Here is a 17,095-nt window from a genome sequence, read left to right as displayed (position 1 = left end):
GTATAGGGTGTCTATGTTGCAAATTCACTCTTAACTGAAGCCGATAGTCCTAGTAGATGTTTTTGGTGAAGCTATGTGACGCTGGTAGTCTCTCATACTGTGCCCTTCTTACACTCTTACACTCCCAACAACACACTAATAATAGACAGTGTATAGGGTGTCTATGTTGCAAATGTGAGTGTTAACTGAAGCCGATAGTCCTAGTAGTTGTTTTTGGTGAAACTATGTGACGCTGGTAGTCTCTCATACTGTGCCCTTCTAACACACTTACACTCCCAACAACACACTAATAATAGACAGTGTATAGGGTGTCTATGTTGCAAATGTGAGTGTTAACTGAAGCCGATAGTCCTAGTAGTTGTTTTTGGTGAAACTATGTGACGCTGGTAGTCTCTCATACTGTGCCCTTCTTACACTCTCACACTCCCAACAACACACCAATAATAGACAGTAGTCGACAGTAATCGGCTTGATCTAAAAAAAGTCAGCTTGAAAAAGCTGTGTATCTTTTCGGATGCAACACTTGGCTTTCGAGAAGATACAAAAGAGCATATGTTGCTTATGGAAAGATACATTAAAGCTCCTTGTGTATCTTTTCGGATGCAAGACGTTGCTTTCGAGAAGATACAAAAGAGCATATGTTGCTTATGGAAAGATACGTTAAAGCTCCTTGTGTATCTCTTCGGATGCAACACGTTTCTTTCGAGAAGACACAAAAGAGCATCTGTTGCTTATGGAAAGATACATTTACAAAAATGTTGGGTGTTTTTGAACGGATAGTGTTTTAGGTGAGCCGTCCACTAGAACCGTTTTCGGCCGAACTAGCATCGGCCGAAAACTACCGAAAGCGACCAAACGATTACCTAACAAAGAAAGCTATAGATGCCGTTGCAATAGGCTCCTACGGCCGTACACGACCGATCAATTTTTCGATCCGAATTGAATGGGATTTTCCGGCTCTATCTAGCCGAACTAACTAGTCGAGCTGAGACAACAAAGTGTTCCTAACCTAGAATTGTTACACAGTCTTGTTTGTTTTTTTTAAAGTTGTTCTGTTGTATAAAGTTGTAACTATGGATAATGAAAGGTTGATAAGTTTGGTTCGAGAGCTGATAAGTTTGAAAGTTGATAAGTTTGGTTCCATTGTGGGATATGCGAGACAAAAGATATCATCGTCGTGATGTTCAAAGGAATCTGTGAACAAAGATTGCTTGATAATGAATAACTAATTTAGTGGATATTTGTTTATTCAATTTTCAAAATCTCAATATAATCATTGTTAATCAAACTGGGCACCCGTCGAAATACCTTCGGGATTGGCAGGACCCTTAATTGTTTGTATTGTGAATAAAAATTTTGATTTGATTTTTTTTGTTTATGAAAAATTTTGGTGTCTATGATAGTAGTTAACTCAATGGACAGCCTTTTTACTTAGGTACATACTGCGATTTATATTCAAACCATATGTGTATATATATTACTTATGCATATTATATGGTATATTGACTTGTCTTATACTCCATCCTGGGGTCCCCAAGACGTAATCTTAAAAAAAAAATAATAATAATTGGCAACTAGACTGACGTAAACGGTTCCAATGGACGACCATATTCGGCCGAATTAACGGCCGGCAGATTCGTCCGATCCAACGGCCGAACGGATCGGTTGATTACGGTTCCAGTGAACGGTTACCCTACAGCTCCTTGTGTATTTGTTCGGATGCAACACGTTGCTTTTGAGAAGATAGAAAAGAGCATCTATTGATTATGAAGTTAATATCTATTATATTCTACTGTGTATCAAAGTGGGTCGCCTACCTTTAGCTGTTCTGTTAAATAAAACTCATTTTGATCCTATTCTAATATGTATCAAAGTGAGCCGCCTACCTTTAGCACGTCAGCCTTGAGCCGCCTCAGCATATGCGGTCCCAGCATCTCGTGCAGTTTCTTCACCTGCTCTTCTTTCGAGATGTCGGCGAACTCGTTCTGGAACGCCGACAGGTCGTTGAACTTTTCCGGCGTCAAAAAGTTGAGCAGATGGAACAATTCTTCCAGGTTATTCTGCAGTGGAGTACCGGTCAACAACAGTTTGTTGGCTATGTTATAGGAAGCCAGCAGTCTGAAAAACTGCAGAGAAAAACACGAGTAAATTAGTGGAAATGTAAATTACACGAGTAATTAGTGTCGTGTGATGAACAACAGAAAAGATGTGCATTTCGTTTAGTCCAGTTGTTCGATTAGCCCAGGTCGGACTTTTCCGATTAGACCAGCACCTGGTCTAAACGCACACCTCGGCTAAACGAGACGGAATGCTTCGATTAACCCAGCAGTTCGATTAGACCAGGTTCTGTATCTCGATTAGACCAGGTTTCGTTTAGACCACCTGGTGTAATCGTCCTGTGCCCTGGGTCTCGATTAGACCAGGCTTCGTTTAGACCACCTGATATAAAAATCTGGTGTGGCGCACTCACACAACTTTCCTTGCCGTTATGAGAATTGATCACCTTACGCTAGTGTACACGCGCATCTCAAGTCTACTATTCAAAGATCTGCCAGCTGGTGACAGGACAATAACGTTGGAGACACACGAAGTCTGCTATCTCTTCATAGTGAATGATTTAATAGAATCAACAGTTGCCAACCGTTTGCATTATTGAATAAGCACATTTTCTCGAATTTCGAGCTTATTTCCAATTTTAGGTGAAAATGTCACTGAACATTAATTGTAGAGATTTTTATGCTCAATCTTTTCCACTTGAAATTTTTTGTTTAAATTGTATCTGAAGCCTGATAATTGGGAATCTAAAATCACACTTTCCATTGATGGGGCGGAGCTCCTGAAATTTTTACAGATATGGGACTTGTGGCAGTTGAGAGAGCTTATCAATGACTATTTTAGGTATGAATTTGATCAAAATCGTTAAAGCCGTTTTCGAGAAAATCGCAAAAAACCCTGTTTTTGACAACATTTTCGCTATTTTAGCCGCCATCTTGAATTGGATTTGTTCGAAATTGTTCGTGTCGGATCCTTATAGGGGAAGGACCTTAAGTTCCAAATTTCAAGTCGTTCCGTTAATTGGGAGATGAGATATCGTGTACACAGACGCTCATACACACACACACACACACACACACATACAGACCAATACCCAAAAACCACTTTTTTGGACTCAGGGGACCTTGAAACGTATAGAAATTTACAAATTGGGGTACCTTAATTTTTTTCGGAAAGCAATACTTTCCTTACCTATGGTAATAGGGCAAGGAAAGTAATAATCGAACTACTGGGTTAATCGAGACGGAATGCAAGTTTAGCCGAGGTGTCCGTTTAGTCTCAGTTTTCAGCTTCCTTGCAGAATAGAACCTGGTGTCAACGAAATCTGGTCTAATCGAGACACTCCCCACAAAAGTGATGTTTGAGATTATATAACCATAGAGAAACAAAAGCGTAAGTAGATATCCCATGGTGTAGGGCGTTTATGTCGCAAGTTTTACTGTTATCTCAAGCCGATAGTTCACGTAGTTCTTTCCCATGTAGCTGTATGACGCTGATAGTCTCTCAAATTGTGCCGTCCATACACTCTCACCCCAACAATACAGTAAAAATTGACAATAATCGACAGTAATCGGCTTGAGATAACAGTAAGAGTTGCGACATAAACGCCCTATACCATGGGATATCTACTTACGCTATTGTTTCTCTATGATATAACAAAATTATTATTGATAATTGATACAACAATACCCAATTTATTGGCGGAGAAACACAGTCCTAAAAAACTGTTCCCAAATTTTGAGACAATAATTATATTTTTCAAATAAGTGCAATATTTCTCAAGTTTTTAATTTATTGTGATACATTCTGTGATTCATTTAGAGTATAACATCAACCTTCAAAATTTTCAAATCATTCATTATTCCTGGACCGAAAATCAAGTGACATAGCAGTGTGAGATTACATAACCTTAGCTTTTGGACAACATCAACATTTTATTAAATTTTTATTATAATAATAATAATTCGTTTATTTCACTGCATTTTTACAATAACTGGTAAAACAAATACATACATTAAACATAATGGTTGAACATTACAATTGGTAATACAAATACATACCTTAAGCATAATAATTGAACATAGATAATAATATTAAGCATGTAACAGAAAAAACCACAGTGCATCCCTCTTTAGGCTAAACCTGTGTTGAGGGATGTCTCGCTCTCTAGTTGAGTCAACTTAATTATAATACAATAACAATTTTGAGGTATCAAACAATAAAGTAAATTTTATACAATAATCAGTGTGCTTTTCACCAGATGGGATTATGAATCTTCAACAATAAATTACATTTGAATGAAGACAGCAAAAAAATGTAAATAATATTACACCTCTATTAAACGTTTTTCTTCATAGAAGCGATTAAGTCTATTCTTAAACAAATTGTAACTGGGTGCATCTGATATATCTGATTGCAGTTTATTGAAAAGTCGTGGTCCCTTAGCAAAAGCATGCAAGGAGGCCACTCTACTTCTTGTGAAGGGTTCTTTTAATTTATTAGCAAGATTTCGACGAGTGGAATATACATGTTCATCCATAACTGGAAACTCTGAACGTCTTAAATACACAAACTTCAAAAGATTTATTTCAAATAGGGTATCAACACTAAAAACGCCAGATTCTCTATACAATACTTCGGTTGGATATCTTATGGGTCTCTTTAAACATATTTTTATTATTCTTTTATAAAGAATTATGAGAGGTTGCAAAATTGAACTCCCACAACTTCCCCAGGATACAATACCATAGCAGATAATTGACTTTTAGGGAGAAATAGTACAGGCTCAGCCTAGTTTTTCCTCCAATGTCATTATTATATTATGATTGTAGTATTTTGTTACAATAAATAAATAAATGTTCTAAATTATTTGCGATTTCTTTCACCAATGCTTTGAATTTGTTGTTCTAGGAACATTCTATCAGCCAATGTGTAAACACTACTACTATAAGAACCAGTATTCTTCACTTGAGTGAAAGGTGAGAGCAGGAAACGAGGATATTCTCTGCCCTACAGATGTCAATTTGATACCGTATCACCACAACTTGACACCGTATCACCACAACTTGATACCGTATCACCACAACTTGACACCGTATCACCACAACTTGACACCGTATCACCACAACTTGACACCGTATCACCACAACTTGACACCGTATCACCACAACTTGACACCGTATCACCACAACTTGATACCGTATCACCACAACTTGACACCGTATCACCACAACTTGATACCGTATCACCACAACTTGACACCGTATCACCACAACTTGACACCGTATCACCACAACTTGATACCGTATCACCACAATTTGACACCGTATATTACCGTTGAATTGGTGACAACTGAATGTCACGATGTTGCGCGTTACTTTATTTTAAAAAAAGGATTTGAATTCAGAAATATGTTCAACATGCGGTTGGTAGGAAATGTTATTACTGTCCTGATTTATGAAATTGTCTATGAATTATGTTTATTTTGGACCAAAATTTTATAAAAATTGTACACGTGAAATTCTAACCTTATCTTGGACTTTGTCACCTATACATTTGGAACAAAAATAGCACAAGGACTACCTTAATATTTTATCTACCAATGTTATTACATTAGTGTTATTTGCATTGTAAATAAATAATAATAATAATAAATTCAAGACTAATAAGATTCACCATAAATTGATGCCGTATCACCATAACTTCATACTGTATCACCACAATTTGATACCGTATCGCAACACAAGATACAGTACCAAATCAATAAGATACAGTATATCATCTCTACTTGATACACAACACTATGATTTGATATCTGCTTTGTGGAATGATAGACAAGGATAGCAACAACAATGTTGATCTAGTGCTGTCATTATAACGTGCATCTCACTGTAGACCTAAATTGGAATCTTTTACTGCATCTCAATGCCTAGTTCTGAGCATCTGTTGCTTATGGAAAGATACATTATAGCTCCTTGTGTATCTTCCGGATGCAACACGTTGCTTCTGAGGAGATACAAAAGAGCATCTGTTGCTTATGGAAAGATACATTTTTCAAGAATGTTGCATGTTTTTGAACAGGTAGTATAGTAGTCTATAGTGAGGTTCACGTTATAATGGCAGTGTACAATTGACAATACTGTTGCTGTCCTTTTCTATCATACAACAAAACAGATAGCACTATCTCTCTCTCGCTTTGCAATGTTGTCTATTTGCCAGAATATTTTATATTTACTTTTGACAGTGACTGTACAAAACTGAACAAACGATATACTCAGCCGCCATTTTTTTCTTCATTCTATCAAAATACTTTGGTACACAAGTCGTATAATTGATTTAAAATGTATTTTTGAAACAATGAATTTTTTTAGACATCGTATGAGAAACACAAATTAAAATACCTGAAATGACATTTTAAAAGTTGATAACTAACCATCATAGACTTCATCCATGCTTCAGTTAGCCTACACGTTTAGGTTAGACCTACTCGTACCGGTATAAATAATATTGATAGGTTATTTCAGAATTATTTCCATTGAAATTACTTATTTTAAAAAGGAATTCTATTTTTCTATCATTTTTAAAAGAAATTGAAATAGAATACCTACCAAATTACTTAATTTCTGTTGTTTTGAAATTCAGATTGGTGTATCACAGCTTTTCAAATTAGCCGCGCCATTTCAGGTTTGTATAAAAATAAAAATCTGATCTTAGTTATGGAAGCAAATTTTCGAATAAAATTATGAAAAATTACATTTTCTTGATTAATTCGACATTAAATTGATTATTTTATCATGGAAATGATAATTATTATTAGATCAAATTTAATGGGATGAAATGAGTAACAGCTGTGTACAATCAGTGGCAAAATGGAGAGACTTGGCAACGTTTTTCTTCACTGCCATTATAACGTGGACCTCGCTGTAGTGACCCTCCGCCGATAGGCAGAGCTACTGTATCCGGACTGTACCTTGGACTGGTTGCTTTTGAGTCGATGTGCCTCGTCGACCACTAGGACAGCCCACTCGATTGAGCCGAGGCAGGCCACATCGATGGATATCAACTCATAGGAGGTCAACAGCACATGGAACTTGATGTTGCACGACCTGATGCGTGACGCTCGCCCTCCCCCACGCTGCCCTCCACCTGCAAAACACAACAGATTCATTCATTCATCCGATTCATTCATGTTGTACGGTATAATTGACTGTATTTCAAATGATTACTAGATTTAAAATCAATGAATATCGACTCTAATAAAATGAGTCTAAAGCTGCGTACACATATTCGCGCTTCCAACCAGCACCGAGCACGCTCCTCCCTCGTACCGCCCTCGTACCACAATCGAACCACAGTCGCACCGCCCACGCACCCATCATGAACGTTATGGAAGATGTTAGATCTTCTCGCGTTCCCCGGTCGAACCATTGTTGCTCCCCGGTCGATCATCAATCGCTCTGCCGGAGTGACGTTTGGTTGCGGAGCAGAGCGGAAGTCTGTACGCACCTTAAGGAAGGCTCAGCTCACACTACCTCGACTAGAATCGTACGACTCCAGTCTCTCGACCTTACGACTTTCTTGCTCATTGTCACTACTTCAGTTCCATGTTACTCCATTTCTAACCTCACATTATTAAAAATATGAGATCCGATTCGTCATTTCTGCGCATGTAACAAGTTTTATAATAATTATTATGAATATATTGTCTCATCTAATTCCTATTATTATATTATCTAAAATGATAGAACCACTTTCATAAAACATAACCTCACTTTCATTGAAAATGCATGGTACTACCATAGAGAAAAGATAACATAAGAAGATATGCCATGATATAGGACGTTTATGTTGTAAATGTGAGTGTTAACTGAAGCCGATAGTCCTAGTAGTTGTTTTTGGTGAAGCTATGTGACGCTGGTAGTCTCTCATACTGTGCCCTTCTTACACTCCCAACAACACACTAATAATAGACAGTGTATAGGGTGTCTATGTTGCAAATGTGAGTGTTAACTGAAGCTAGTTGTTTTTGGTGAAGCTATGTGACGCTGGTAGTCTCTCATACTGTGCCCTTCTTACACTCCCAACAACACACTAATAATAGACAGTGTATAGGGTGTCTATGTTGCAAATGTGAGTGTTAACTGAAGCCGATAGTCCTAGTAGTTGTTTTTGGTGAAGCTATGTGACGCTGGTAGTCTCTCATACTGTGCCCTTCTTACACTCTTACACTCCCAACAACACACTAATAATAGACAGTGTATAGGGTGTCTATGTTGCAAATGTGAGTGTTAACTGAAGCCGATGGTCCTAGTAGTTGTTTTTGGTGAAGCTATGTGACGCTGGTAGTCTCTCATACTGTGCCCTTCTTACACTCTTACACTCCCAACAACACACTAATAATAGACAGTGTATAGAGTGTCTATGTTGCAAATGTGAGTGTTAACTGAAGCCGATAGTCCTAGTAGATGTTTTTGGTGAAGCTATGTGACGCTGGTAGTCTCTCATACTGTGCCCTTCTTACACTCTTACACTCCCAACAACACACTAATAATAGACAGTGTATAGGGTGTCTATGTTGCAAATGTGAGTGTTGACTGAAGCCGATAGTCCTAGTAGTTGTTTTTGGTGAAGCTATGTGACGCTGGTAGTCTCTCATACTGTGCCCTTCTTACACTCTTACACTCCCAACAACACACTAATAATAGACAGTGTATAGGGTGTCTATGTTGCAAATGTGAGTGTCAACTGAAGCCGATAGTCCTAGTAGTTGTTTTTGGTGAAGCTATGTGACGCTGGTAGTCTCTCATACTGTGCCCTTCTTACACTCCCAACAACACACTAATAATAGACAGTAGTCGACAGTAATCGGAGAAGTAATTTGCAACATAAACATTGCAGGCCACAAAGAATCACTTTTCCGCACTAGTGCGCAAAGTGAGTACTTTGCGTACTCCAGATTTGCAGCATGACAACGCAAAATAGTTAGTAGGTTGTTATTATGGAGCACCAGTGCAGCAAAATCAAAATTAAGTTGGTAACAGTGACTGTGGGTCTAGCACGTTATAATAGTCTTGAGGTGGTGGACAACAGTGGATGACAGCCCCCCCCCCCACCATTCAAACACACAACATACTACATTCTATTTAAAATAAATTAAGGTTTTTATTAATAACAGCATCACAAACACAAACATTTGATGGATTTCAGGCAATTTCACCCATAATTACCCACTTTTCATATTCAATGGTAACTGTAGGAAAAATTTAATGTGAAATACGTGCGCAAAGTTCCTCTGCTGCACTCAAGAAACCATTCCGACCTCGCCTACGGCTCGGGCGTAAACGTTTCTTTCGGTGCAGCAAACTGTCACTTTGCGCACTAGGTGCACAAATAACTATTCCCCACTTTCACCTTGATTGAATTGTATAGTTATAATTATTATAGTTCAAAATTCAATACATTCAAAAATTTCACTTGAACAGCAAAAATACAAGAAACCAATCATAAGTTATAAGCTTACCTTGTTGAATCAAAGTTTTTCTATTGGAATTAATAGTATCGTTTTCTGTTTTGGTACTCGTCACCGGCACTCATACTGTGCCCTTCTTACACTCTTACACTCCCAACAACACACTAATAATAGACAGTGTATAGGGTGTCTATGTTGCAATGTGAGTGTTAACTGAAGCCGATAGTCCTAGTAGTTGTTTTTGGTGAAGCTATGTGACGCTGGTAGTCTCTCATACTGTGCCCTTCTTACACTCTTACACTCCCAACAACACACTAATAATAGACAGTGTATAGGGTGTCTATGTTGCAAATGTGAGTGTTAACTGAAGCCGATAGTCCTAGTAGTTGTTTTTGGTGAAGCTATGTGACGCTGGTAGTCTCTCATACTGTGCCCTTCTTACACTCTTACACTCCCAACAACACACTAATAATAGCCAGTAGACGACAGTAATCGGAGAAGAAATTTGGAACATATACGACCTATACCATGGGATATCTTCTTATGCTATATTTCCTCTTTGGTACAACGTAACTAAAGTCGACGCTCACAGTCTCACAGTCATGAGGTCGCGGAGACTAGAGTCGACTGGTCTGAGTGTCACCATTTGGAAACACATGCTCTCCACTAGAGTCCAGTCTCTTCTCGACCTGAGTAGAGCCTAAGAGTTTCAAACACTTTGAACGCTCATAAAAAGTTCAAAAACGCCAAACAAATAAAAAAATAACAAGTATCTCATTGGAAATCTCTTCCTCTATACCCAACCATATCCTTACAATAATTTTAACTGATAATTTTCTGGTTATTGACGTTTTTCAAAGATATCGATGTATCTCAGAAACTGAGGTAGAAATAAGAAATAGTTTATCAGAGATTGACAATGGTGTAATAACCGAAACCGGTCTTTCTAATTATCAATAAATCAGTGGTTTTTTGACAACTTCTTAGTTTTTTTCATTCCAAAAAAAAAAAAAGGAAATAAGAAAATTTCACTGGACATTTTTTGTTGCAAATGTTATGAGTAGAATCTATGGTGTTGGCCTGTTGCACCCTTGGGCTGGGACACTCTGTATAAATGAATTCCAGTTATTCTATCACTACTTACTGGAGCCATCATTGTCAAAAGTCATCTCGTTCTCGCGAATCACAGCCCTGGAGTCCTTGTCACCGACATATGTAACCACATAGAAGTCCGGAGCCCACGTTTCAAACTCCCGCTCCCAGTTGATAATGGTCGACAGTGGCGCCGACACCTGGTGGCAAAAACGGCCAACTACGTCAACACAACGCGCTAAACACAGTACAACGGCTATCTACAAAAATACTCACTAAACACAGTACAACGGAAATGTCGGGAGATGCCTTTAACGAGCAATCATTTGTGAATATTGTCGTTCTAAAAATCTCCACATTTATTTACGAGAACTTGATAGCGGCACGCTTGAGACTTCCAAACGTTCCGACAGAAAAATGTTTTACCTAGTTCTCGATAACAATAAAATGGTAGATGGAATATACAATATGAATGAATTACCATGCTTTAAAATGAAGTAACCTATACATATTCCGGCTGCCTAAAAAGCAGTCGTTAGGTCATGTCAGAGGCCCTGAAATTGATCAGTTGCGACCTGAAAACTCTGACACCAGACCTGAGCCAGCCAGGTCACTCGATATTATTATTATTAATGGTACTATTTCTTCTCTACGATTCTACAGAGTCTAAGGCTCAACTGACACTTAGGCGACTCAGGAGGAGAAGACTGGACTCTAGTGGAGAGCATGTGTTTCCAAATGGTGACACTCAGACCAGTCGATTCTAGTCTCCGTGACGTCACCATTTGGAAACACATGCTCTCCACTAGAGTCCAGTCTCTTCTCCACCTGAGTCGCCTAAGTGTGAGTTGAGCGTTAGAGTCCTAACACCGCCCTTAATGAAGGCAATTATTGGTGATAGAAAAGATAGCATGAGAAGATAATGCCATGATTTGTAAAATTCATTCAAGTTTGCAAGTCGTGGAAATCAGTGCAAAGTTTGGTAGCTATGTTTTAGGATGCTAAAACTATCAAACTATCTAAGCAATCACAGTTGTTATTAAAGGCGGTGGTAAGACAAAATTGGCAACTCTGTTGTCTTTACAACGTGAATCTCAATATGGTTGGTTTCTTTTTGAATTGGTTCGTTTTGTCTGCCAATGGAGAGAAAAAGATGGCACAAGATAGCCTATGTCATAGTAATAATAATAATAATATCGAGTGACCTGGCTGGCTCAGGTCTGGTGTCAGAGTTTTCAGGTCGAAACTGATCAATTGGTTTGTAGAATTCATTCAAAGTTTGCAAGTTTTGTATCAAATTATGGTGTTGTGTATCAAGTTGAGATGATACTGTATCATAATGGCCCATATGAATAAAACCAGAGCAAATGCTCATGAGCAAGAGCATGGAGCATAAGGTTTTGCTCATGAGCAAAAGGTAGAAGCAAAAGCATTTGCTCATTTTTATATGAATAAGCTCTACCTTATAATCTTACCTTATGCTCCTGAACTCTGGAGCAAATGCTCACGTATTTTAAAGATTTTTCATCAGCTGATTCGCTTTTGCAGCCTTACTTTGTTTTTATAGCTCACGGGAGCGCTAAATATGCAAGTAGGGTGCACCGCTTGTGTTTGCGTCGTCTGCTCTGTTTTCTATTTATGAATAGAGTTTTAGGTTAGTTGAGTTTAGAATTTTAAAATAATAGCGTGAAAAAATGTCATCTCTATAATAATCTTCAGCATATTCTTATTTCTTATAATAGCCTTCTTATAATCGTCTACACTCTCATCTTCTTAAATGCCTATTCCCTATTTTGTGATGGCTATCTTTATAACAGGTACAGCTATCTTTTGTAGGGATAATGGTGATATATATCATGGTTGAATCTAAAAAGAGTTTTATAGTTTTCAACTATTGGTTGTGATCGTATCTGGTATAGTTTCCTCTTACACGAATTAGTTGAGTCATTTTACTATGAGCGAAAGGTGAAAAGCTGCCTCACCTTTTTTGAAGCATTTGCTTCAAAAGTTGAGCAAATGCTCTAGTTTATTCATACAATTTTGAGCAAAAGCTTTTACTTTTGAGCAAATGCTTAAACTATTTTTTTTGATGAGCATGAGCAAAAGGTTTTGCTCACGTTTATTCATAGAAAATGAAGCAAATGCTCCATATTTTAGAAGTATAAGCAAATGCTCAACTTTATTCATATGGCCCATTGTGTTGACATGATTATATCATGTTGATTTCTGGGGTCTGCAGCAACTCTTCCATGCGTACAGGGAAGCTTCCCTTGCATGAGAGTATTTATTGTAGAGAGAATTAAATGTATATAATATTCATAATTGTATTATTTTTATTATTATTAGTTTATGCTCTAGATGAATGAGTATTATTTTGTATGCATTGTTTTTGGCAATAAAATTTATTATTATTATTATATAGTGTTGATCCAAACATTGAAATCTGTATATCATGCAGTAATTCATGCTCATTTGGCATATGGTCTTTGTATCTATGGCAGTACAAGCAAAACAAATTTGGACAAGATTCTTAAGTAGCAGAAGAGGGCAATCAGAATAATCCTTAAGATTTAAAGATGTGACTCAGTAAGTTTGTTTTTCTCGCAGCTTGGGATTTTGAAAATATATATTTGATGTCATCATGTTTTTTAGGAAGACCAATTCAGAAATGAGAAACCAGACTCACAGCTACTAAATCCGTTATGGCAGAATTGCTGAGAGACATAGAATAGACCTATTCGAGAGGGAAATCAGTTTTAGAGGAAGGCCATTCTTTACAATATCGTCAAACAAATTGAAAATTTTGGAAGATATTAGAAAGTTTGGTATTGAATTGAAGGAATATCTGTTGGGATTATCACTGTATTCGTTACAGGAGGATAATAATTTATTTGTATAACATTTGTTTGTAATTAGTATTTAGGCTACATAAAGTTCTGTGACACAATTCATATGTATTTGTACATGTTTTGATGCATAAAGATTTTTTCAATTCAATATAATTCTGTATCATATAGAGTTGATTCTGTATCATTTAATTTTGATTCTGTATCATTTAGTTTTGATTCTGTATCATATACTAAACTTTCATTGATCAGAAGGCAGCTAATTTACACAAGCAGTGAACTGATCAATGAAATACCTTTTGACTTCAAAAGGATTTCAAAATTAGTAAAAAGAGCGGATGAAGAGGGTATATTTCTTTACCTTAAATATAGCAATTTAATTTTAATTCTTTTATTTACATTTTAAAGTTTTTTCACTGCACAATATTTGTTGATTTTTATGATTCTGCTGTTCTAAAGATTCTATTATAATTATTAGTTAAATTGTACTAAACTTTCATTGATCAGAAGGCAGCTAATTTACACAAGCAGTAAACTGATCAATGAAATACCTTTTGACTTGGATTTCAAAATTAGTAAAAAGAGCGTTAATGAGTGGATTAAGAGGGAATATTTCTTTACCTTAAATATAGCAATTTAATTTTAATTCTCTTATTTTCATTTTAAAGTCTTTTCTCTGCACAATATTTGTTGATTTCTATGATTCTGCTGTTCTTAAGTTTCTATTGTAATTATTAGTTAAATTTAACCTAAATTTTCTGCATTATTTCGAAATATTATGTTTTTCTTTTACTGTTTTGCAACTCTCACCAGCGGGCAAAGATTTTCTTTTTGATGGTGATGCCTAGATATTTTATTTCATGAGTAATTATGTTGATTTAATTATATTTTGAAAGACATGTCATATTATAAAGAGTTTGTAATATGTCATGAATATTCTAATTGGCAATAAATGAAATTGAAATTGAAATATTTTGGTGATGCTATATTATTTTGTGTTAATTCTGTATCATAATGTGTTGATACCGTATCATAATGTGTTGATACCGTATCATATAGTGTTGATACTGTATAATAAAAGTGTTAATCTTGATACTGTATCATAATAGTGTTGATCTTGATACTGTATCATATAGAGTTGATTCCGTATCATATAGTGTTGATACTGTATCATTGACCGAGCGAAGTGAGGTCTAAGATTCAAGTCGACGGTTTGGCATTTCTCTTAATGTTTAAATGTTTATATGTTGCGCATTTACGGCGAAACGCGGTAATAGATTTTAATGAAATTTGACAGGTATGTTCCTTTTTTAATTGCGCGTCGACGTATATACAAGGTTTTTGGAAATTTTGCATTTCAAGGATAATATAAAAGGAAAAAGGAGCCTCCTTCATACGCCAATATTAGAGTAAAAATCAGACTATAGAATTATTCATCATAAATCAGCTGTCGAGTTGACTATAAATTGCATGCCATGACGTATGCAATTCAATATCTCAATGTAACTTGGTAAAAAATTAGCAGCTGTGTAGACTATAAATTGCATGCCTCATTGAATGCAATCTTTATGCACTATTAAATAGGATGCAAAGAACTTATAACAGCTCGTCTGGGCGCCTAGATGTCATCTGGTTTTCTCGCGCTAAATTCCGGAAAGCGTTATATGATAATTCAATCTTGTGAAAGCATGATCTGATCAAATAAATAGTTAGTGTATCAGTGTGGATGTGCTTATGGTTTGGGACGTCGTTATAACTGCGCGAGGTCTATTAATCTTCACAGAACTACTAGTCATAAATCAGCTGATAAGTGATTACACAGATGTGTGGAGAAGCCAGTCTATTGCTGTATTTCCATAAGGTCTATAGTTTCAATCAGGTTGTTGTGGATGAGAATACTGCGTGAGGTCTACTGTTCACAGAACTACTAGTCATAAATCAGCTGATAAGTGATTACACAGATGTGTGGAGAAGTCAGTCTATTGCTGTATTCCATAAGGTCTATAGTTTCAATCAGGTACTTGTGGATGAGAATACTATGTGAGGTCTACTGTTCATAGAACTACTAGTCATAAATCAGCTGACAAGTGATTACACAGATGGGTGGAGAAGCCAGTCTATTGCTGTATTTCCATAAGGTCTATAGTTTCATTCAGGTTCTTGTGGATGAGAATACTATGTGAGGTCTACTGTTCACAGAACTACTAGTCATAAATCAGCTGACAAGTGATTACACAGATGTGTGGAGAAGCCAGTCTATTGCTGTATTTCCATAAGGTCTATACTTTCAATCAGGTACTTGTGGATGAGAATACTATGTGAGATCTACTGTTCACAGAACTACTAGTCATAAATCACCTGACAAGTAATTACACAGATGTGTGGAGAAGCCAGTCTATTGCTGTATTTCCATAAGGTCTGTAGTTTCAATCAGGTTCTTGTGGATGAGAATACTGCGTGAGGTCTACTGTTCACAGAACTACTAGTCATAAATCAGCTGACAAGTGATTACACAGATGTGTGGAGAAGTCAGTCTATTGCTGTATTTCCATAAGGTCTATAGTTTCAATCAGGTTCTTGTGGATGAGAATACTGCGTGAGGTCTACTGTTCATAGAACTACTAGTCATAAATCAGCTGACAAGTGATTACACAGATGTGTAGAGAAGCCAGTCTATTGCTGTATTTCCATAAGGTCTATAGTTTCAATCAGGTTGTTGTGGATGAGAATACTGCGTGAGGTCTACTGTTCACAGAGCTACTAGTCATAAATCAGCTGACAAGTGATTACACAGATGTGTGGAGAAGCCAGTCTATTGCTGTATTTCCATAAGGTCTATAGTTTCAATCAGGTACTTGTGGATGAGAATACTGCGTGAGGTCTACTGTTCACAGAGCTACTAGTCATAAATCAGCTGACAAGTGATTACACAGATGTGTGGAGAAGCCAGTCTATTGCTGTATTCCCATAAGGTCTATAGTTTCAATCAGGTTCTTGTGGATGAGAATACTGCGTGAGGTCTACTGTTCACAGAACTTACGAGGAAAGGTCCCTTGCAGTGGCCCTCCTTGAAGAGGGAGTAGAGGAAGGTGATAGTCTGAATGGTCTTTCCGAGGCCCATCTCGTCGGCGAGGATGGTGTCGATGCCCTGGCCCCAGGAGTAGCGCAACCAGTTGAGGCCTTCCAGCTGATAGGGATGCAGCGCCATGCCAGTCTGCTCGATAAACTCCGGCTGCTTCTCGTACTTTTTGCGCAGATCAGTCACTGGCTTCTCAGGCGGAGGCGTGTACCGTTTACTAAAATAAAACAAACCAAAAAAACATGTTAAACTTTGGTTTACATATATATACATACATAGTATGACACAGGTGCATACAGACTTACGCTCTGCTCCGCAATCGAACGTTACACGAGCAGATCGCAAGATGATCGCAGGTGAAACAAGAGCGGAACGCGAACAGAGCGCATAGCAGAGCGCGAGCTTGGCAAGTTCCTCTTTCTCTGCTTCAACCACAACTGCCAAAATATCATCCATACAGCAAAACATTATCCATACAGCTGTGCTAATGGTGAAGTTGTGTTTCTTTTCTGGCTCAAAATTTTGCAAAATTACTAAAAAATGTCCAATTTGTAG

The 17,095-nt window shown here is 37.2% G+C and overlaps 1 protein-coding gene across 6 annotated transcripts in view; it reads right to left on the bottom strand.

The window, feature by feature from the left end:
* LOC111053065 (chromodomain-helicase-DNA-binding protein Mi-2 homolog) overlaps nt 1–17,095 on the bottom strand; it is a gene marked incomplete at its 3' end in the record, with an annotated part of 100,993 nt that overhangs the window by 37,169 nt on the left and 46,729 nt on the right. For all 6 annotated transcript variants that reach the window (XM_039443799.1, XM_039443805.1, XM_039443804.1 and 3 more), the window contains 4 exon segments: nt 1,887–2,126; nt 7,025–7,200; nt 10,668–10,815; nt 16,502–16,757. In XM_039443799.1, the coding sequence (XP_039299733.1) occupies nt 1,887–2,126; nt 7,025–7,200; nt 10,668–10,815; nt 16,502–16,757 (820 nt within the window).

The sequence above is a fragment of the Nilaparvata lugens genome, unplaced genomic scaffold, assembly GCF_014356525.2.
Source record: "Nilaparvata lugens isolate BPH unplaced genomic scaffold, ASM1435652v1 scaffold1414, whole genome shotgun sequence".
NCBI classification, from domain to species: Eukaryota; Metazoa; Arthropoda; class Insecta; order Hemiptera; family Delphacidae; genus Nilaparvata; species Nilaparvata lugens.
Note: the sequence above shows the minus strand (reverse complement) of the source record. Positions and strands in the feature narration are given on the sequence as shown.